At 33.5% G+C, this 24,426-nt stretch overlaps 2 protein-coding genes across 6 annotated transcripts in view; both read left to right on the top strand.

Moving 5' to 3' along the window:
• Positions 1-8,955, top strand: part of LOC128167355 (transcription factor GATA-4-like) — a 43,532-nt gene extending 34,577 nt beyond the window's left edge. For 3 of the 5 annotated variants that reach the window (XM_052833054.1, XM_052833045.1, XM_052833038.1), the window contains 5 exons: positions 3,975-4,147; positions 4,654-4,764; positions 6,163-6,288; positions 6,533-6,635; positions 7,501-8,955. In XM_052833054.1, the coding sequence (XP_052689014.1) occupies positions 3,975-4,147; positions 4,654-4,764; positions 6,163-6,288; positions 6,533-6,635; positions 7,501-7,820 (833 nt within the window). In that variant the 3' untranslated portion in view covers positions 7,821-8,955. Of the gene's footprint in view, positions 1-3,867; positions 3,924-3,974; positions 4,148-4,653; positions 4,765-6,162; positions 6,289-6,532; positions 6,636-7,500 lie in introns of all 5 variants that reach the window. The other 2 variants (XM_052833073.1, XM_052833064.1) reach the window with 2 other exon arrangements.
• A 4,352-nt stretch (positions 8,956-13,307) lies between these two features.
• On the top strand, positions 13,308-21,963 carry LOC128167320 (uncharacterized). Its single transcript, XM_052832980.1, has 16 exons — positions 13,308-13,667; positions 13,773-13,797; positions 13,978-14,022; positions 14,109-14,537; positions 14,620-14,836; positions 15,028-15,165; positions 15,446-15,634; positions 15,754-15,898; positions 16,065-16,198; positions 16,533-16,719; positions 17,110-17,245; positions 17,333-17,816; positions 17,940-17,985; positions 18,376-18,590; positions 20,488-20,578; positions 21,297-21,963. Exons 1-16 carry the CDS (start codon positions 13,394-13,396, stop codon positions 21,572-21,574), a joined length of 3,033 nt encoding a protein of 1,010 aa, XP_052688940.1. The 5' UTR covers positions 13,308-13,393; the 3' UTR covers positions 21,575-21,963.
• Positions 21,964-24,426: the final 2,463 nt, after the last annotated feature.

Below are 24,426 nucleotides of genomic sequence, written 5' to 3'. Positions count from 1 at the left end.
ATGTCTTCGGTTGCCGCGAAGTCCGTCCTGTATCTTATTGCTGGAAAATATTTTGCCAATTAATTTTACCCCTAAAAAGTAATTTATGGCGGGGTAGAAGCGGTGTTACAAATTGCACGTGAAATTCGCTCCCATGTTTGAGTCCTGTTAAAGTATACTTTTTGGCTTTAAAAGGAGGTTATTGATAAGAAAGAGTTTATTTGTCAAAACTGATACGATTGTTTGAAAAACTTACAATTACATGGAATAACAAGTAATCTGATAAAAATATTTACCAGCTACATTTGTAAACAAATTCAATGCTTTTAAATCTAGTAAATATTTAAGTATATACTGTTTTCTAAAATCAAACTTATAGTAATTAGGGAAAAAGAAACTTAAGATATTTTGAACTTAGAAACTTTTTTTTACCAACACTTTTTATAATGAAAAATAAATAGATTATTATTTTCATTATTATTTATAAATTGTTATTTTTATTTTCATATTTATAAATGTAATCATCATCACAATTAATATGAATTTGAGGTTTGACAAAAATTAAACATCCCCTAACAAAATATCTTAAATTGAATACATATCATATCAATTCAAACTAACAAATGACAAAAAGTAAATTATCTGTCAAATAATAAAAGACAAATGATGCAAAAAGGGGGTCAGCGAACTCGTTTTTGAATATCAATAAAACTCGCCACAACTGGGGAACCTAAAAAACATTTTTTCTTAAATTTTGCGAGTTTTCTGACAGTCTCCCGGCTGACAGTTCCCCTTCCAAGGTGCAATCTTCCCCCGACTGTGTTCCTTATCTGATGAAAACCTAGCATTATACATTAAAATAGATAAGAAACTCATGTCCAATTTTTATAGTTTGTGTTTGATGATGAGGGGAAACAGTGGAACCTAAAAAAAAATTTTTCTCCCCTATAAATTTGATTCAAAATTGATTATTCTGTACCGTGCATAATGAAGTTAAAAAATAAAATAAAAATAGCCCGCCATTTCCACTAGACGCTTTTTTAAACAACACGCAAAAAAATTGAAACATGGCTAGGAATATCAATTAAGAAGTTTTCGTTTATTAAACGTAAATTACACGGTTAATAAGAAAGTGGTTTTTTTCTTTTCTTCGCTCGACTGTGTATTATGTGGGATCCTTTCAATCCAGCAATATTTGGTCGGTGTTTTTAAGCCGTCGGTAGGAAGTATGGTTTTTGGTTCCAAATCGTGAGGGAATGTTAATGACTTGGTAGCGAGTCTGTTCTTTCAACTTATGCACAAGATATTGGATCTCACTGTCCATAGGAGATGCAACAACAACAAACAAAAGGAAGGGGGGGGGGGGCAAAAAAATGCCCCAGCAGTCCTAAATACATGTATACAGAATAAAAGTCACTAGGGTTGATTCTAATTCGCCTTAAAACAATGTCTACAAAAACAAAATGTTTAGATAATATCTCGAGTCTTTACATGACGCAATGGTATGGTTAACGAGGCATTAAGCAATTTTTGGCGGGTCCTGACCCCCTCTCGCTCAATGGAAAAACAGCAACGCCAGCTTACGAGATGATCTGTTGCCGCTACCTTATCTTCTAAATCTGCCAATTTGACATTCAAGTTTATCAATTTGATTTCGACTTAGTATAATCCTCTACTAAAAGGTTATCTCTGTTAAAAGCGCGGGATCACCTAGCGGATTCAACAGAATTAACTTTTCACGACCGTGGACAGAGGGCCGCGTTACATCTTTCTTTCTCCGAGACACCGCATAGTTCCTGTGTAATTTTCATTGATAAAATACCCGCTACTCTCGAACAAAAAACATCAAGTAGCAAAAACAAATCGTCTTTAATCGGCATTTTAAAACCTAAACATTGATAGAAGGGTTGTTAAAAAAAAAAGGAGGTCTTCTGATACCGCGTGTCCCTGGCTCAACGATGATGGATTGTGGCAGGCAAATGAATGATTTTCATGAATGAAACGAGATGGTATCATTTTATCACATGATACATTGATGACATCACAAGATCCCCAGATTAAAATAAAAAGTCGGCACGACGAATTATGACCATTTTTTCTGATTCCAACATTTTGAAGAATGCGAATCCGTTACCCGATCTCGTCTGTTTGATGTCGGGCTTCTTGCTACACGTGAGGGGGAACTATCAACTGTAGAAGCAGCCGCCTAGTATTGATTCACTAGATCTTATCTGTCGCTTCATTAAGAATAAAATACTGAAATTCGTTTACTTAAAGTCTTATCGCTTACAATCAGATAGCTTTAAATTATCCATTTTATCAGTTCCCATCTTAGTTTAGGGAAAAAAAATGAAAATAAAAAAAATTGAGATAAAGCTAAGGGTACGGATGCTATATTTCACATTGAGAATATGTATTAAATGTTTATATTGGAAGCAGCGTGTCGTCCAAAGTATCGCGATAATCTCGCGCGTGCTTGCGCGTGTTGTCAAGCGAGCACCAAGTGACATGTATTCACTGGGGTTTTGAAGTATCGTAAAATCTCGTTGATATAAAAATGTTGCTAAGATAAGCAATGGATTCCGATTTACTTTTTCGCCGTGTATCCTCCGTTCTGTTATCTATAACTGACGATTGCGAAAAAGATTTTGATGATATATGCCCTGAAATTTTCCATCCCCGCTCGTAACCCTACGATTTTATCTATTTCGTCGACCAATTTGTGGAGAATTTCCTGTTGTTTTAAAGGGTTTGGTAATTTCTTCGCTCCTAAGTATTGAATAAAACCTAATGAAATTTTAAAATTGACTTTGTGCGTCTTAATCGTTTTTATCTCGCCAATACCAATGGTTAGTTTGATTTAAAAATTATCAGATGTGAATTTATCCACATTTTATAGATAAAAAACCATTAAATCAATCTTTTCGAGGTTTTAAGGCAATTTTTTAGAGTTGTAAGCTTTATTAACTTTCATTTTGATTTGTGTTTGTTTGATAAGACAAAAATTTAAGATATTTCTTGATTTTCTAATTTTCCGACTTTTTCTTTAGGAGACACTGAACTTAGCCTCTTGTTCATCCATCAATTCAAAAGTTGTTTTTAAAACATCTGAACTGAAATTTTTTTCTTCGAAGGTTGGGATATTAAAAATTGTGATGTACTAACTTGTGATATTGGAGTTATAAATGTTAAGATGTTTTTTTTTTTTAATTTAGTTTTGCAAGATCTCTGTGCAAGATCATACGTACAAACACTTTCTTACATCAAACCACTTGAAAACGCCACCATAAAATTATCTAATTTAAAATAATAATGAATAAGGATTTTAATAAACCTGTTGGTATATCCCATATTGTGTTGATACAAGGGTCCAAAGTTGCTATTTTAATAATACTCTTATCAGTTATATTTTGGTATCGGCGCCGTTTCGCAAAATGTCTTGGCGTACCACGATCCCGATCCAATCAGTTGACAGATTTGCCGAGACCGTATTATGCTTCGACCAGCCTTCGGGTGAAGGGTTAAAGAAATGTTTAATAGAAAAACAGTCTTATAAAATATGTAATTTAATGCCTCTTGTCTTGGCCGTAAATTAGTAACGTTAACTGGATCCAGAGTAAAGAGTTTCTAGGGAAAAGACAAGCGGATCAAATAATGGCCGACTCAATTTCATTCCCGTTTAATTGGGCTGATAATATTTTTTAGGACAAAAAATCATATAGTAACTTTAGTATGACATCCAAATTATTACCATAGACGTTACTGATTGATGTAGACATGATGAATAGTACTAAATTTCGTACTATGTAACGCATTTTTAATATTAGATACACTATATTTTTTCCATGTTTTAAGTATAATATAACATTATTTTTTTTTCTCCTGTAGATCACACAAAAGCCATCCCAGGGATGATGTACCCTGACTATAACCCATTACCCTATGTAAGTATGCTTTCTGCGTCTTATATTAAGAAAGCTTTTTTCTTTGTTTAGATGGACAAGACTATTTCGCGGATTTGGAGGGTCGGGAATGCGTGAACTGCGGAGCAATATCCACCCCTTTATGGCGCCGGGATGGGACCGGCCATTATTTGTGTAACGCCTGTGGATTATATCATAAGATGAATGGGATAAACCGCCCCCTAATTAAACCACAAAGACGATTGGTTAGTGTTGCAAATTTGAATATTCGTCACTGTATCTACCATATTCACATCGAATGTAGAGAATGGGTTCCGTTGTATGGCTATACTGTGGCGACGAAACGCGTAATGCTAGTTACCCGGATGTTAGTTCCTTCGCCTTCCTAGAACGGAAAGCACTCTCTACATCTTTCCTCGTGTAGCTGCAGTCTCTTTTTTTTTGCTTCTTTTTATTTTTACAAACCGTTTGCATTTTTGATTTTTTTTTTCTGACACACTAAATTACTAGAATACTAACCAACTGTTTGACATCCGCGTCAGTCTTTTGTCCGGGTGGAATCCGGGGGCGGCACCATTTCGAAAAAAAAATTATGCTTGGTCGTTTATTTTTTCGTTGTGATCCTTGTTTTTTGTTGTAGATGTTTCTTTATTTTCCTTTATTTATGAACAATTTAACACTAGTTACAAAAAAGAAAAAAGAAATCAATCCCCTAGCACGTCAACTAAGTACTGCCATCCATGTCTTGTAGGGTGACTTCGGCGAGACATATCCTGCCACGCCCCCTTATCAATCAGCTGATCCCACACTTCAGGCGTTTGGGCCCTGGACCACTGGTGCAAAAGGACTGGGCAAATCAAGAGTAGGTTTACAGTCACCATAATTGCACCTTAAAATTACACTTTTTCAAACATAAAAACTGTTGAAAACGCACTTTAAAAAACGTTTCCAAACTGCACCTTTTCACCAACGATGATTTCGGGGGGACATAAAAGATATTGAAAGTTTTATCTTTACCAAAAAAAAAACCCCACAGAAACTTTCAAAAAGAGAGACACAGTCGTCTCTGTGTGTGGTGAAAATAAGGTTTGGAAGCTGTCTTTAGCTACAATGATTAAAGTAATGGCATCAATATAAAATTGACTGACGTTTCCCGGTCTCTCTCAGCGATGTCTGAAGAGATTCGTCGTAATGACTCTGGGCTTTACCTCTTTATCTGGGTCGGAAAATGCAAACGTGTTTGTAAATGGCTTTTTCTTATAATAAACATTCCTTCTTGTATTTATCCAACAAATGCTAGTAGTTACATAACAAGCGTGTTGTGGGTATGAGAGAACCATGCATATCGTGTTCTTGGGACAAAGGCAGGCTTCTTTGCCGTCCTCACAAATGAGAGACTGGGTCATAAAAACTGCCATGTAATTAGTTCGTAACTTCTATAAAATTACTTTCAAAGTATATCCAGAGGTGGTACAAAAATCCAAATCATGATCAGCAAGTTTTTTTTACCCGCTCTTAAAATGAAATAGGTACAGTGGATCATTTATCTTCCTAATTGTTTTCATAAAAATTCTTGTATAAATATTTAAAGAAATTCAAGATCTGCTTCATCTCAAAGTCTTTTTTTCTTAAAATTCAACATTTAAAAAAAAATTGAAGAAAAATCGATTCAGATTTCTGTGAGATTAAAACGAAATCTAATTTGTTTAAAAATAATTTATTTTTATATTTGTCTTTGCACTTCATGTACAGAATATACTTTTTTTTATCTACACAATAATTTAGTTACCAGTAAATAAATGAGAAAGCAAAAAATAAATTGATGATTAAGAAACAAGCAAATCACAAACTGACTCGTTATCTTTCGAACATTTCTTGTCCATTCTGTTGCTAAGGAGAAGCATTTTTCGCATCATTCTGGTCTCCATCTGTCATCAAGAAAGTCTGGCCCCCAAAAACGTGTGGTCTGGATGCTCAAATAAGTATGAATAATGCCCATCTTAAAAGCAATTCTTTGTATAGACTACTTAATCGATTAATTCCTTCTAAAACAGCCACACCAGCTGCGTTTTTTGCAAAAGTATGATAAGGCATGAGACACTTATTATATAGAGTAAACATTTGCTAAGTAAGGTTACGGGACCATGAACTTATTTTTTTTAATTTAAAAAAAAGAAAACACACGCGTTATAAGCTTTAAAATATCAATATAAAAGAACTTTTTTGTAAGGTCTTTATTTTTTTATTTCTGAATTCGCAGTCGGCTTCCAGAAGAGTCGGGTTGTCTTGTGCCAACTGTAGTACTACTACCACAACGTTATGGCGACGTAACAACGAGGGGGAACCAGTTTGCAACGCATGCGGACTCTACTACAAATTACACGGGGTAAGTCTCAAACTCCTTCAAGCTTCATGTCTGACCGCCACATAAAAAGGACATAAACTGATAGTTAAGCGCTTTCAGTTTATAGACTGTGCCTAGCTTAATGATGTAGAGAAACTAGATAGATATAAAGTGAAAGAGAAGAAAAAAAAATCTTGATGAAAAAATAACGAAGTCGATCGCCGGCATTTTACTGAAATTGGAGGGACTGTTTGGTTCAAAGCTATAAAATGATCATAACTTGCAGGTAAACAGGCCCCTTGCCATGAAGAAAGATGGGATTCAGACACGGAAGAGAAAACCCAAGAACCTTGCCAAAAATAAAAACTCAAGCAAACAGGAACCTAATGGTAACTATCTCTCTTTTCCATCTTGAAATGTTGCATTATTGGCAGATAAATAATGTTTATCCACCTAAGACAGTGAAAAAGGGAGTTCGTACAGTTTGTTAGACTTCAGCTTGCTGTTGGCTCTCCTGTAAACTTAATTTGATTTTTTTTTCTTGAGAAAATGTTTCCTTTAACACTAGATTGCATTTTTTCCAACTGTTAAGATGTTTGCTCATATGGCGAAAAAGACAAAACTCTTCTCTATTTTCATTTTGAATAGCAAGCAATTAAAAATTACAAGGCCAAATGTATGTCTTTTATGTTCAACGTAAATTTGAGCAGATGGGGTTAATTTTTGAGCCTGAATTTATTAACTTCGGTACACTCACCTTCTCCAAACAAAACCCCTACAACATTGGTCAAATTAGATTTAATTCTCTTTGACGAGAAATATTTCCGGTTGCGATACAAGTAGAAATTGTACAAATTGGCTTATTAACTGGCTGCCGAATGTGTACTCTGGCCCATCCAAATATATATGTCTGTTGGAAGGTTCGGGGGAGCAAATGTGGTTAAATATTTTTGAAGTTTCAAGTTTCACAAACATATGAAATATTATTTGCTAATTTGCCAACGAAGAGCCATCAGCTGCGTCAACACCCCAGCTCGCTAAGTGGGCGCTGAAACTCGGACCACAGACCCAAGAATTCCTGTAATGCTTATCTCGGGTTTATCGCCATATCTTCATATTTATTTAATAAGTCATCACTGGCGATTGGTAAAGATCGTCTTCACGATTAGCCACTTACAAGTTTCTCGTGTTGCTATCGTGTTTACAAGTTTTGAGTGTCTATGCTTTACAAACATGTTTTCTCTTCTTCATTAGCGGATGTAAAACCAGCCGTCTCGCCCAACACCTTGAACAATAATTCCTCAAACCAAAACAACGCCCTGACCAGCTCCATGAACGGGCCTACCGGTGTAATGGGACACAACTCGTCTATGACCACTCTCACGTCAGTGGGAGGGGACCATGATAGGGGCCTAGGCAGTCCCGTTAACTTAGCCGCGGTTTCGCACTATTCCTCGCCGTCTCCACCAAAAGCTGTTCCAGTCAAAATAGAAAGTGACAGTCTCCATGGACACGGTGGAACTCTTCATTCTGAATCCGGGTCACTAAGTGCCGTTACCGTAGGGGCTAACTAACGAAATGTGTGATTGGCCGGAAGTGAGCCGAATCTCGCAGACATTATACGTATTTGTAAACTTTACAACTTTTTAAGTATAAAAATTTTATAAATTATTATATGAAATGGTTCACATGTTATTTTCATACCATATTTAGTCTTTTTGTTGGTTCTAGGGAGAACGGTTGCCTAGAAATTGTTGATTGTCTCATATTTTGAGTATACTTTTAAATGTATTATCTGTGTATATGCCATGTGTCTTAATGTTAAAATCGTACTTCAAATTTCTTGCAATTCAGCAATTTTAAATTACAGGCCAATATATAATAAATTTATACTTATAGCAAATTCAAAGGCGCAACAAAAGTTTAGTGTAAGATTTTTACAACTACCTCAGATTAGCATACTGTGTTCATATTAATTCAGCTTCACAATTTGAAGATCCATCTTGTATATTTCACTTTATCAATTAGATACAGTAGGAAAAACTTGAATTATGTATCACCTGGAATAAATCCCGGTGAAAATATCGAGAACTCTGTCGAAATCCTATGGAATACAAGGACAGTATCTTGCCAAATCGTATTACCCGAGACCTTCCGATGTATAAGCAATATCGGAAAGCCTTGGATGCCAAGCTATGTTCTTGCCTATAGGTCTGTAATTACGTGATGTAGTGTTTAGATATCAGGGTATAAGTGATAAATATACGATACTGTATGTATAAACTTATTAATACTACGCGAGTGAATGAACATGAAGGTGCTATAATCGGCGTGAATCGGTTTGCCATATTTACAGAAAGCTAGTCGACTGTCGGATTATATTTATCTGGCGAATTTATTTGTATTTTCGTGGTAAAATAGTTAAGAGTTGAAGTATGGAGTGACACTTAGTCAATATGCATATCAAATCTCTTTAAGATATGGCCAATGATGATTACTGTAGCTGACGTAAGATAAATTCAAATTTTGTAATGGGTCCAATCTGTAAAATAATGAATCAATACTGTGATTATGTAGTTATGGCTGCTGCAACTATATGTAGTATGAAAAGGTGTGTGTTAGTTGTTTGAATATTATATATATTACAAATGTATTAAGTCAATTCTTGCCATATTTACCATGATCAAAATAAATCGTGAAAACTATAAATTCACTTTCTTACTATGTTGTTTTGCAATTATATAAATTAAGGTATTTCATTTTTTTTTTTTAAAATGGCTGTCAAAGTCTGATTATTCAGAGGAAAATCTAACCATTATGTGATTTAATGAAAATGTTGAATAAAAATATGCACACTCACCATACACACTGTTTGCACACCTACATGTGTTGCACTCTCGCACAATTTTCTGTAACCCTGCCTGCTGTCAACACAGCTTCACAAATGCATCTGCTCTTATCAACATGTTTAAAACTTAACAAAAATACAAACATTAGTTGTTCACATTTTCAAGTAATCATGAAAGTAAGTATGAACTGCAATTGTTTGGCTCAATCATTTACATAAGATGCGCGCGCATCATAGAATATGTTTGATTAGATTTTGCTCAGATATTCAAACTTTTCCACACAGGTTTCATCGTCAATGACATTCTACGAACGAAATAATGCTTTTTTACCATCTGTGTACATGATATCGTATGCACCGCAACACTATTGCATTGATTATTCTTTAAACCGGCGTCGAAATTATGCAATATGCAAGATACTTTTTAAATTTAATAGGTACAACACAATCAGCTACAATCAGCTCATGTCAGTTGTCACCTGGGCAAACACAAAATCGTATTTTGTCCTAGATTACTATATCTGTCACTTTTTGATGATTCCCCCCCCCCCCCCCCCCCAGTAATAGTACACGCCTATTGGCTAAGAACAAATGCAATATTCAAATTAATTCAACGGGAAAAAACCCAAATCCGATATTTTTCACCGACACGTCTCCTCAAGTACCCGGATAAGTTGAAAATAAAGAATGGAAAGAAATTTCTTAGGCGGATAAATAATGGACAAATCAGACATATTTAATCCATTCGGGACAGTTTTAATATTTTGATATTTTGTACCTTCATCCCTATACTTTTAATCATGTTTTTTTAAAACAAAATCCCAGTATATTTATAAATTTACGTTTTCCAATGTCCTTCACCCAGACGATGATTTCAGGTATTTTTGAATTTTAAAAATCAAAGAAAAACTAAAGGAAAAGAAAAACCAGGTAAATATTAAAATCAGAACAGATTTTTATTTTCAAAAATAATAGTGCTGCAAACATGGTTAAAAAACAACAAAAACAACAATTAGTGTTTTACATATCATACTGAGGTTTTTTTCTAAATATTGAATTTATCTGAGCAACTTGATCCAGAAAATAGAAATATTTCCAAAAACAAAGAAGAAAAAAAAACCCAAAACCACCCCCCCCCCCCCAAAAAAAAAAATACAGAAGAAAAAAATGCATAAAAAAAAATACAAAAAACCCCCAAAGAACCAATATGAAAAAAATTTGAAAAAAAGAAGATTTATCTGTTACAAGGCAAAGGTATTAAAATACTACAACGAATGCAGCAAAACTAATGCCACACGTAATAAACAGATCCCCAAAAGCCGTTCACTTAAATACAAACATATGTATTAAAATATCATTTAATCGATTATAAGTTCACCACTTTACACCAGGATTCAATGGCAATGAGCTGTCATTTATTCACAATAATACTTTATTTCCTCTGTACATTTATATATATAGAGATTTTAATACAATTGCATACTAATTTCATTTAATTGAATTATTTTACTACTCACAAGAAAAAAAAGTGAGTAGAGATAAGAAGACAAACACAATATATCTATAACAATACCCATCGAATGGTAACAGATATTAAGATCTATTGAAATATATCTGACAGCTACATGTAGGCAATGATAATTTGGGTTGTAAATACTGGTATTCCTTTTAAATATATTTTTCAGCAGTAAGCAAATAACTCGTAACATGTCTACCAGTTCATTTTCAAACAACTTCTATTTTAAGGAATAAGGAATAATTTTTTGAGTATTATAAGGTGAACAAATACTGTCGGAGTGACAAAATCCAACAAAGCCCAAAGAGCTTTATGATAGAATTGATCACGCCCGACCATAGTTGATCACCTCATTATATTCAAAGAAAGATCTCCTTATTATTTATAATCTTCAGTTATTGTTCGATTAAATATTGAATTATTGACATGTTAACGTTATTTTCATTTGGTAAATCTAATTATACAAACCCGTCTTCGTAGCATAACCAAAGACAAAGACACTGGAAAATGTAAATATACATATACATTGAACAAAATCGCAAACTCGAAAGCAAGGACTCCATTCTGACAAAGGACATCAATTTTGTAGGTTTTGTGAATAAAACAGCTTAGAATTCGTCCTTACTCAGACTTACGGGGCGATGGACAGATGGGGTTCGTTCCTTACATCCCCCTTTATGTTGCAGAATATTCGATTTCGAAAAGAAAAGGAAAAACCACTGTGTAAAAGTCATTAGAGGAAAATGTCTAGGATGCCTACATGTTTTTTCTCCATACTCCTTTCTATTTGATATTTTCTTTTAAAAAAAACAAACAAGCATGTCACTCTTTTCTTTTTTTTTTTTGGTTTAAAAATAGATAAAGATGAAAACATGAAGAGTTTGTGGATAACATGTATAATTATTTATTGCAATGTATGTCATTAACTGATTAGCATAATATTGTGTTAACTCTGAGAGAGAGAGAGAGAGAGAGAGAGAGAGAGAGAGAGAGAGTCTTCAAATTTCAGTAAGAAGAGGAATAACTCTAGCTCAATTCTTGCATCAGCATAAGGCGTGGAAGTTGGTCAAATGATGAAGGAAGTCTATTGACTTTTACTGCAGAAGGGGGTGGTGTGTGCTTTGTTTCACAATTCGCTCTGTACTTCTTGTATTTTTAATACTTAAGTTTTTAAATTTGAAGTTCACCCTCTCCCCAAAAATAAGAAATAAAACTGAACAGCATTTACCAACAGTAATGAATATGTTAACGTTAACAACGTCAATTAACAATGCATATATATCAACAACGAATGTATATTATGTCTGTGCATTAATAAATGTACATATATTTACACCCGAAGCAAACTTTACAAATGTAACAGAGTAGCAAGCTCACAATTGACCCCCCCCCCCCACCCCCACCCGCTCCCATTAAATATCTTCTAAATGGTTTCCATGCGAATCGAATGTAAACGGAGCTTCAGACTATTGAATGCATGCCTTTGCAAAGAATAATTTTAGTGCATGAACAAGGGTCAACTTACTGGTCCGGTCCCCCGTAGATTTAAATGCATACACGATAATTTAATGCCCCCTTTGTTTGCTTATACTAACTGTTTCTTACATTATCTGTCATGTTCTGCAAACAGACAATGCACACGAAGCCTTTACAGATACAATAAGACAATTGTCAGTAGATTCAATGAGATAGATGTCCTTTCACAAAACGTCATGTGGTATTTCTTCGGCATGAATTTCATGGATACGGTCTAGTTTTCAAGAACAATTTATTTTTCGCTGCTTAAAATATTGCCAAAAACTTCACAAGGTTCTAGATGTATGGTACTTAAAACCCCTGTTTGTCAGTTAAAGGACGAACCAGTAGCAGCATAACTTGCATACATATGAATCAAAATATTTTAACAATTTTCATGGAATAAAATGATACTCTTTGTCCCTTTTTATTTCTTAATTTATATAAGTTAAATAATTCCAACTAGAACGAGAGTAACTTTTCAACATACGGGTAATTGTTTAAAAATTGACATAAAGACTTTCTTTCCGTAATAGAAATAAACATTGTTGGTAATATAAATTGTAGATCTAACAATTACCAGTGCAAGGGTTAAATAAACTCACCATCGTTTGCATATTTCTTTGTTTGGTGCTTTATGATATTACTAACTGTGTAAATAAATGTATAATAAAATTTCCTCTTTAGTAAAAATAATGTTATTTTATAAGGGAAACAAAATAAAAAACATACTTTCCAAACTTTAAGAGACTACCAGAATAGTAACATATTAAGTTACAATGTATTTCGTTTGTAGAAAAACGTAAGCTAGCATGATTTGCCATTTAAAATATAAAAAAAAACCTTAACACTTTAGAAAAGGATGGGAAAACCTTTGATTTTACTTCCATTTTTAAAGTCTCGATAAGGTATTGAATTGGAGAGAAATTTATTGCCTCCCCCCCCCAAAAAAAAAAAAATACTAAAAGATAAAACTAAAGAACCAGTAGCGTAGAGGAAAAGCGTTCATATAGCTGTAAACAAATTTTGATCTTCATTTCTCATTTGAAAAAAATATGCATCTAGGAAGTATGAAGCCCTTATTGTTTTTAAAAATCCAGGACTTTAGTTCGAATATCGACAAAAAAGCACGATATAAGACTTTTAAACTGTTTACATTTAAGGTCAAGGTTACACGGCTCTATCATTTATTTAAGTTTTGACAGTACATGCTGTGTGGAAACAACGAATAGCTGGTTTTGGTTTGGTTCCGCAATTTGCATTGCAAAATGGCGGACATCAGTGCCCTATCAAAGATATCGGAGCGGATGCGAATACATCGACGATTAGTCAATTCCACAGATACTTCCACTTCCGATCTTTTGGCTTTCAGTAAAGAAGTAAGCAGTGCAACAAAAGAATCTACGGATTGTGTCAAAGACGTCGCGAATTACGCTACAAGAATTAACGAAGACCTGACAAAATTGCGACAGTTGATCAAAGACTTCACAATCCAGATTGGAGACAAAATGAAAGCTCTCGCTGAAGCGGGGTTGTTTAAAGGTAACACCAAATTTAAAAAAATAAATAACGATGATTTTACTTTTTCTTGGTTCTAACTAAACGTACTTTAAACTAATTTATGTGGTGCACTTTTGTTGATTTCAGATATCTCAGATCCCCCTTATAGCGGGTAGGGCGACTTTTTTTAAAAAGTTTATTATTATTCGATTAAAAATTCATTAAATGATGCTAAATTATTTGATTTTGATTTGAACATATTAATATATTATGTCATGAAGCATAAATGGATTTTGCTGCAGGCATTGCCTATATGATATATAATTATGCTGTATTTGATTTATCCATTAAGGGGTGTAGGCAGTGGAAACTATCTTGCTGAACACCGTTTCAGCAGGTAAGAACTATCATCAAGGTGGCAATACGCATACATTTGCATAAATATGGAATTGTGATTTATTTCTTTGCATTGTCAATTTGCAGCGATAGATTTGACAAGCAGAGGGCAGAAAATCTAGTGCTTTTACAGAAAATCGCGGAACAGCAGCAAGAACTCCAGAGAGTGCTTTGTGAAACAGAGGGGCTTATAACAAAAGTTGAGGAAACAGGGTTTTTCACGTTAGGAGACTTCGACAATATCAATGGTCACCTAAACCAGTGGATCAAAGGCCTAGAAACTGCAGAAGAACGTGAAGAGAGAAAACGGCAGGAAGAGGAAAGGAAGCGAAAGGATGAAGAGGAAAAGAAGAAAAAGGCTGAAGAAGAAGCAAAACGAAAAGCCGAAGAACAGAGAAGGAAAGATGAGGAAGAAAAAAGAAGGAAAGAGGAGGAACAAAGACGAAAGGAAGAACAGAGGAAAAAGGACGAAGAGGCCAGAGCGAGACGGAATCCAGAAAACTGGCCCACATTCATGTAAGGTTATTCCCAAGGTAGACAATACCCACGACGGTTAACACATTTTTTGTTAAACATCAAAACATATTTGTTTAAACAGATATGACAGACAAAAACACCACAACTTGTTCCAGCATGGGATTTGTTGCGCTGTGTCCGCCATTACCGGAGGTCAAGGTCTAGAGAAGGATGACATCGTGTGTGCAGCTTTTGACAGTCACATTGATCTAGAGCGATATCCAAAAAATAAAGACGAAGTCCTTATATCATCCCTGATCCAGATTAAACCAACAAAGGGGAAGGAGATAAAACTTGAGGTATGATTTGTATCAAAGCCAGCGGTTTTATAATGATATACCGAAACACATATATGTACATGTATCATAAGGTGACTCGCGGATTTACTAACTATGAGAAAACCTATAAATTAAATTACATTAACTCTTTAGTTTTTCTGTTGACAACTTCTCTTTCAGTATTCATATTAAAGATAATGCATTTGTTTTAGCTTCCAATGAAAGTCTACATCCCTATTGCTTCTTCGTCAATGGATAATCGAGAGACAGTAGTCAAAGTTTCAATGAATGACCAAAAGTGGAGGTTCGTGGATGCAAAGAAAGAGAAACCTAGAGGGATAAAAGACAGGGTGAGTCGGGGTTTTTGTTGTCCGCTAGTAATGCCTCTTTTTGAGCGATAGTCAAGGAACTTTAAGCACTGTTTTATTAAGGTCTTCCGTATCCAACGGAAGACCTTATAGTTTTCATACAGTTTCTTCTTATTATTATTATTTATTTACATTTAAAGTTGTATTTCCCAAATCTATTGTTTCCATTGCCAATTCAAAATACTCAAAGATTTTACGAAAGTAATAAAACTTTTTAAAAATACTACACAAAATATAAAATGCGTTCTTTTAACATACCTAGGACGCTCTGTTTGTTCTTATTGAGATCAACAACTTTCAAAGTTTGGAAGTTATCGTGGTATCTCGTCCAAAACGAGAAAATATGAAGGTAAAAGCAGCCGGTGGATCGTTTGAACCCACAATTGACAAGAATGTGCGTATCATTGTTCCTTCGGGATGTTTCATGAACGACACCGGCGTCCATTTCAAGGTAAATTTTGGGAAGTACCAGGATAATGATTTCACTGAAATCCCTGTAGCTTACTATCTTTATTTTATTATCAGTGATTATACAACGTAGATCGATCAATATTTTGTCATTATTTTTAGGTTGACAAAGAGCTGTCTAATCGAGCAAAAGCAGACAAACAGTTCGAAAATATCAAGATAGCTACGTCATTGCATGGCATTGAGTTTGATGATGAAAATCTTCAGAATATCGAGATGGAAATCTATCCTGATTTGCACAAAATAAGTTCGTGTAGTTTGTTTTCTCAAGACAATATCTTAGACTAGCTTATTTTAATTACTCAATATTTTTGCCTATGCTTTGTATCAATTTGCCTGAAGTCACGCCAGTCATTTTAGCAAAATATAAAGGTAAAACACGTCCAAAGCGTCAAAGTTTGATTTATTTACAGAAAACGTGTCAACGCATCAAAAGGTTATAGAGAAATGTCGAAACAAGCTCGTTACAGATATGTCAGTTATCCACATAGCAACACGTTTGCATAAAGATGGCAAAATACAAGACGAGTGTTTAGAAGACATCAAGGTATCTACTGTGGAATCATTTTTATTCGTGGGGGTCAATGTTCGTGGGTAGCCAACATTTTCCTGGTTCGTGAGGACGTAATTTCGTTGATAGTGATATCGGGATAACTTTTTAAAGATAAACAAATGATTCCATATACGTTGGTACGGATGTAAATTCGTGGGCACGAACATTGGTCCCTCACGAACAATGATGATTTCAGGGTATCTATCTATCTATCTATCTATCTATCTATCTATCTATCTATCTATCTATCTATCTATCTATCTATCTATCTGTACCTTCGTCAACACATATCCTATCAATTTCAGCTTAATGCAATATTTCCTTTTAGAGCAAAAAGACAGAAGGGATGAAGGCCAGACGACTACTGGAAGATTTTAAGAACTGTGATGCTGATCAATTCACTGCTATAACTGAGGCACTGGAGAAAGAGAACCAAGGTCATCTCGCAAAACTTTTAAAGAAAACAATGGAAGATATCAAAAATGAAGAGGCAAACACGGGCAGCGATTTTGTTGGTAATTTATACAAGAACTTAATTTATTTTTACAATTCGCTACAAAAAATGCAAACCGTGATTTTTGGTCCAAATATTGTTGATAAAGGTGTCAAATAATTTTTTGTATTATTTTAGAAAATTATATATTCCCCCCATCCACATGAATGATATCTTTAAAAAAATGTGTGTACTTTCAGTAACAAAAATAATACAGAATTTCCTTGTTTTGTTTTGTTAACGACTACAGCCATACATTGATAAACGTGTATATTAAAAGATGTGCAATGAGGTTCTAGAAGCTCTATTTCCCACGATGACGTCATACATTTGCCACTCGCTATTTATAGTAAAGTTGACAGCAAGCACGTTCATTTTTTTGTTAATGTTTGCCATCGTGTTATGTTTTAAGGTGAGAGTGATAACATGGAGTTACAAATGGTGACCAGCAGCCAGCACGGAGACTGGACTGTGATGAAGAAGGAATCTCTCAAGGATTTCCCAGACGGTGTCGTCATTTCCTTACCAGCGAGAGGCGGGACATTTGAGTGGGTGTTTTATAATGGCAATATGATTGTTTTTTTATCAAAGGCAAAATATTATGGTGTTTATAATGAAGGCAACATATTTTTCAGTATCATGGGACTCATTGTACCCAAAGGCATGGACAACAAAGCAATATCTCGTATAGCAGATTTGCTGTATCGACAGTCTTACCAATTTGATGCAAAACTCATTGTTCGCCAGAGTGATACCGACCCTTCTCATTGTCTGGTGCGCTGTGTGGAAAACGATAAAAGTATCGATGCTGCAGACACGATGAAAAAACAGGGATTCCATAAAGGTCCCCCGGATTCGCCTGTTTTTGGAATCTGCGACGGAGAGGAAATCATCATAAAATTGGAAGGCAACCTTACTTTAGATGCAGACTACAAAGTGGTACGTCTGAAGTATTATAATTTGAACCCGGAGTCGGCAAGCGCTTCGTTCAAGATCGATGTTCACAACAAAAAAGCTCAATCTGAGGCTAAGGCTTTTTCTGGAGAGCTAAGGTACAACGTCGGTGGTGTTGATCAGGGTCCACCGAGGTGCGGATCTGTGGTTCTATCCATACCAAAGGTATATTGAAAAAATACGGGATAAATTGTTATTTAATGGTAAAAATATTGTGTAAAATTTGGCAATTAAAAAAAATTGTGTAAAGCCTTATGATCAAATCATGTTTGGATTTTTTTTATGAAGGACGAGGAACTGCACCGATTTGCACCGCTGACCCTCGATGTTCCGGGTAATTACATGTACAGACATGCCACTATTTAACGTTGATTATATAATCAGGAAGAATGTTCATCTGATATGAGAGTTATCTCTCAAACGGATATATACACAATGTGTGTTTCTTCAAATCGTAGAGATTTTATATATGATGTATATATTCCTGTATATCATACGGATAAATTTAATGCCTTTATATCATTGACAATGAGAATGTCTGATTTCGCTCCTCCGAATATACAATAATATTTTTTACATTATGTTCACAATGACCATTTGTTTAGAAGTTGCTCATTTGAAAAAAGTTTATATATATATATATATTGAGACAAATTTAAATCTTATTTGAATATATATAAAAGTATGTTCAAAATAATTATTACTTTGTATTGTTTTATTTCAGTGAAAGTTGCTGCTAAATACTTAGCATACCAACTTCCAATCAGACCAACTCCAAATTTGGATGATTTTTATCTTTCTTTGGTTGACAATAGCCGTAGTAAATATCGATCCATAAAGACGCGCGCTGACAAAGAAGCAGAAATGGGGACAGCCAGAGAAATATGTGAAGTTTTCATCAAGAACTGGGCTAGTCAAAGACCGAAAAACGAAAACAAAGTAGGTCCCCATCCCATCAGTATCCCATTTGCCGCGTTAAACCCATTAGGAACTGTTACTGATAGTTGTAAACGAACTCAAACAGACAATATTATACTAGTATTAAAGGGGCATGGTCACGATTTTGGTCAAAAATATTTTTTCGATTTTAATATTTAGAGTGCTTCAGTAAGGCATTTTTAATAGGCAACAAAAATTTTGTTGTCATTCGTTGAGTTATAAGCAAGTTACAGAGCTTGCAATTCTTTGCTATGTAAACAAAGCTTTTGTTTTTATTTTGAACGTTATAGTAAAAATGTCAGTTTTAGATCTAAAATGAATGTGTTACACGCCAGAAAGTGTTTTTTTATGCTTAAAATGAAAAGAAAGCTAGACAAATCAGCTTGAAAAAGATTTTTTCTGGTATATTGAACCTTTGTAACCAAACACAGGGCACGAGCCTTGTTTATATTGTTTACATGACAAAGAATTGTGAGCCCTGTATCTTGCTTATTACTCAACGACTGACCCACAAATTTCATTTAATTATTAGAAATGCATTCCTAGAGCATTGTTCATGATAAAAACAGAAAAATAGAATTTGACCAAAATCGTGACCATGCCCCTTTAATTCACCATTTATACAATAGTGTTGTATTGTGCGTGTGCTATGCCTAAATAGTAGTCAGGGGTTTGATACATAGTGCACAAGCCATAGGCGATTGCACTTTGTATCAGAACACTATGATTGTCATTATACCATCGTCCATGTTTCTATCATATAACTTATATTATTTTTTTTTAACCAGAGTCTACACTGCTCTGTTTTATGCCAATTTAAAAGACAATATTAACAACATGTTGAATTGAAAAGAGCATTTTTTTTTACAAATGCCTATGTAAATGTAGCGGTATTGTCCGCTATCAAACTGTATGTTACACCTGTCACAATGAAAAATAAAACAACCAAAAAAATACAGTATCATGAATATAAAAATTGTACATACACAATAAAAAACACGACTAAGGAATGGCAAAAAAGATTGTTGTATACTGACGTGCTTTGCTATTATAATAGGAGGGTGTGACGTTTGCGTGTTGTCTGGTCCCTTAAAATAATAATAGGAAAATCAAGCGTTTGCTCTGACAATCAGTTGATTTGATCGTTTATTTAGTCAACAAGTTGCTGTACAATTACAAAAGATCAACAAACCTTTGTGTTCTTTCCAAGAAAATAGACGCGATTAACCTTACCGAGAAAATTCGAGTTGTTTAGCAGACGAAATCTTTTAAAATTCATTCTTGTATATTCTTTATCAAGGGACATTTAAGAAGGCGTTTGTATGATTCTCGTGTACAGTTTCTTTGTAAAAATTTTAACCAATTTGTTCAAAAGTTTATTAGAAACTTTAAAACTCCCGTCAAGAATGAGGTGTTTTTGGAAATATTTATTTATTATATTTAATTGCTTGACGTCAATAGTGTATGTATTTACGTGTATTTACGTTCTATATATTAAAAAATAACCCGCCGATTACATCATCGGCTGTCGCGCGTTGGGCTATTTGACGTTACGTTGGGTCGTGAGTTCGGAACCCGCTGTCGGCTCTCGTAAGATTTTTGTTGAAAGCATTTGCCGTGGTCTATTTTGGTTAAGTACGTTTACGCTCTATAAAATACTAAATGTATACTATGCGAAAATAGACGAGTATTGAAAATAAAGAGACAAACTGACAGAAGTCATAATAATACGTTATTCCATCTCCCACTTGTGTACAATATGTCTGTCAATTCGTCGAAGGCTATTATGTGTAAAACCAAGAAGACAAATGTTCAGTACATATTGCTAATTTCTTTTAAATCTTTTATTTGTTTGAATTTCCTTGAAATTATTACATGTATGTAACCTTTTTTTCAGGTTCAGACAATTTCAGACCGATTATATTCCTTCTCTACAGAATTTGCCAAAGAATTTGATATGTTTATGAAACCATTTTCTATGACAAATGGTACTGTCCTTTTTTACTAAACATTTCAATTTTGTTTAATAGGATTTGAAAAACATTTATATATATAATTTTGTATATTTTGAATATATATATATATACAGCAAAACTCGAATATAACGAACACGGATATAGCGAATTTATGGCTATAACGAATTACTATTCATGTCCCGGCAAATTTCTCATATAAACCTATAGAAAATTGATGTATATAACGAACACGGCTATAACGAATTTACGGCTATAACGAAGTAATTTTAAGACCCCCGCTGGCAAAATGTTAACGTATTTTATCATTTTTATAACGAATTTTTTCTATTTCAAATTTCATTGAAGAAACATGCAATTTTAAGATGCATATTAAAAATACTCAAATTCAAATAGTATACGGAATTTTTTTTAAATTGAAATGAAATGGTTATATTGACATTTTTGGTAAATGACGGAAATACTAATTTTATAACTTACGATAGTTTAGAAAACTGTAAACCGGAAAAACCCTTAATTATCTTATAACGAATTCGCTATAATATATTTTACGAATTCGTTATAAACGCATAGCAAATAACGGCTATAAGGATGTTTTTTCTATGGTCCCTTGAAATTCGTTATAAACGAGTTTTGCTGTATATATATATATATATATATATATATATATATATATATATATATATATATATATCTGAAATTATATAGACTTTAATTTTTTTCAATTAAATAGGAATTCTTTCCAACAACGGCATTGAAGAACTCAGTAAACATATTCACGACAAATGGGAAGCTGTCGCTCAGAATCTTGGTATTGAAAGAGATGATGTCGAGGCCATTAAAATTGATTTTAAAGATGATGACAAAAGGGCCGTGCGCATGCTTGATAAATGGCGCATCTCTGACAGTGCTATTAAAAAAGGACCAATCATTATGTCACATTTGTCCGACTGCTTGAAAAAATCAAAATGCAGTCAATCGGCTTTGAAATTGGTAACGGCAAAAACTTAATATAATATGTTTTTTTAAATTAATTCATACTAGATATATAGCCACATTTGTAAGAGTTTTTCCCTTTATATCGAGTGTCTTTTAAAGAAAATTTAGATACATTATCAATATAGCTAAACACTGTGATTTTCTTTGGATTTATATCGTACAGACTGCCTTTTGGACAGTGTGCCTGTGTTGTACAATACTTTGATTATAAAGGCAAGATAATTCTTTAAAGAGTTATACTGTAGAATATCGTGTGTTTATAGTAAGGATTATTGTTTTTCTTCATGATTAATTGTGAGCTTTATTTTCTTAACAATGTTTGTTTCTTGTAGTCTAGGAATTTTAAATTGCCTTACCATCATTTTTTCCATTTTCACAGAGAAAAAATCGAATAAAGATTGTGCATTCATTTCACAAGTTTATTATTCTTTTAATAGGCTATCCTACATTCTTGACACATTTCAATAGATAACTATATTTTTAACGAAATGAAAACAATAAGACAATAGAGTTTTTTATTTTCCAACAGAAATATTTTTTAATTTCGAAAAAACTATAGGACTATTGTCATTTTATTAACTAAGATATGAAAAAAATATGCACATTGAGTTTAAAAATAAGTGATTAATACATTTATAGAAACAGTACAATTACTTGTCATTGAAAAATATGTATATCAACATTAAATCCAATTTCTTCGCAAAAACGAATGATTATTACCATTAGACAGTGTCATTATCAAGCTATATAATAATACGAGTATCTGCAACTGCATGATTATATAAGCACCTAAGATAAATCAATTATTCTGGTATCTTAAAATGGAGCGGATTTCAAATGGTTGAGGATATAGCACAATTCCTTGAAACATAGCAGATCCGGCAAAGACTACCACTCAGGATCAATAATTGTTGCCAACTGCATCAAGGTGAATATGAATGGAAATAAGGGAGATCTTGCAAACACTTTTTCAAGGCAATTTCTTTTCCCTGACCCAAAGGTAAACACTCTGAAGAAAAAAAGAATGTTTTTGAAAAACATCTTTTTAAAAATTAGAGCGAATGTGTGTCACTGGGCTGGAAAATGCTGCAAAAAATCCCACAACAAATACTCCACCTTTTTCACACGGGGTCATTTGACGGCAAAAATTGCCCTTTATTCATAATACTAGGTTACTTATTTGCTATATAAAAATGGGTCAATATGTTTTAAAAATGTGTGTGGGTTTTGTAATTTACCAATCTGCAGTCACGTGAGATAATATAAGTTCCGTTGCCAATCCATTCAACTTTAATTTTATCACATGTTCGATGGAAAACCTTGTTAAAACTTTAAACTCCTCTTCTATAACTTCATGATACACTGTGAAAATATGTCACTTTTAGAACACAGTTGATTGATACTAAGTACAAAAATATACAGGTGCTTGCAATTCAAATTAATCGTAAGTCCAAGAAAATATTAATAAACTATATCACAGAAAAATAATGTTTACAAAATTGTCTTGGGGGAAACAAAACCATTTTATTGTTAACTTACTTTAAACAGGCAATTTGATTGGGAGGATTAAACCATAGTAAACATTTGCAATAAGTTACACTTGCAAAATTAGTAACGAAGTAAGTTGGCCAATATGGAGTATAGATTACTTAGTAACACACTTTCTCCAAAAACAGATTAACCTTACCATTTGTTCTGAAAATATAGGTCACACACCAGTTTAGACGATCTTCCTTGTACCCTCGACAACATCAAGGTTGTCTGCTTACAAAATATCATTTTAAGATTTTAAAAAATATTTTGTATGAAAAAATGGAACCTTACCAGAACTTCAATTGTATACACCGAAACACTTTTTTTTCTAAATTTTTGATTTCAATGATTGATAAAATCATTCTGAGATTTTTCTATTGAAAGATATATTTTGAGCAAGTTGATTCGGGTAATCGAAACTTTTCATAAATGAATAAAAAAAATAGATAAAACAGAATGATTCTACAAAGTGAAGTATTTTTTTTAAATATGAAAATATATTGGTATCTACATAGCTTTATAGAGATATGACAACATGAAATGAATATATTTACATACAACTTAACATTGAATTGGCGTATTTGGATACATGTTCACATCAGGAAAAAGTGAAAAGAGAAAAATATACAAACACAAACACAATATACTTACAGTACAGTATATATTAATATGTATCTGACAGCAACATATAGACAACTGATAATTTGGATTGTAAATCTTGGCTATGTATTTAAAAAATATTTTTAAATCTCAGGATGCATGAAATAACGAATCATGTAAAGGTCAAATAAATAGTTACATGTGTATCTGTTCATGTTCAAACAACTTCTATAATAAGGGATAAGGAATCATTCTTGGAGTATTATGAGGTTATCAAATATGGTCGATCGGGTTAACCAAATCCAATAAAGTCAATACTGCTTTATGATAGAATTGACCGTATTTGTCAGTTCGTAATATTCAAAGAATGTTTCCTGTTCACATTTTATATAATATTTAGGTATTATAAATTACATGTATTGACATTATTGACGTTATTTTCATTTCGTATAATTATGCAAACCTCTTCCTGACCCAAACCACATTATTAATGAACTGTTTTTGACTATACGTTACAAAATCGATACGTAGTGTTATCACAGACAATGACAATGAAAAACATGTATCGAACAAACTCTTGGACACAAGGACTCAAGTCTGAGAAAGGGCGTCCAATTTGTAGGTTTAGTGAATAAAACAGTATAGAAATCATCTTTACTCAGAATTACCAGTGATTGGCATATAGAGTTTGTTTTAAATATTTATGCATTGCCGCATACTCAAATTTGAAA

This window comes from Crassostrea angulata, chromosome 1, assembly GCF_025612915.1.
Source record: "Crassostrea angulata isolate pt1a10 chromosome 1, ASM2561291v2, whole genome shotgun sequence".
Taxonomy (NCBI): domain Eukaryota; kingdom Metazoa; phylum Mollusca; class Bivalvia; order Ostreida; family Ostreidae; genus Magallana; species Magallana angulata.
This window is presented reverse-complemented; position numbering and strand designations above follow the sequence as displayed.

Coding starts and splice junctions, on each gene's coding strand:
- LOC128167320 (XM_052832980.1), top strand. CDS start 13,394: ATGGCGGACATCAGTGCCCTATCAAAGATATCGGAGCGGATGCGAATA. Junction 15,899..16,064: donor TCCTGATTTGCACAAAATAA/GTTCGTGTAGTT, acceptor ATTTATTTACAG/AAAACGTGTCAACGCATCAA. Junction 18,591..20,487: donor GACCGAAAAACGAAAACAAA/GTAGGTCCCCAT, acceptor CCTTTTTTTCAG/GTTCAGACAATTTCAGACCG.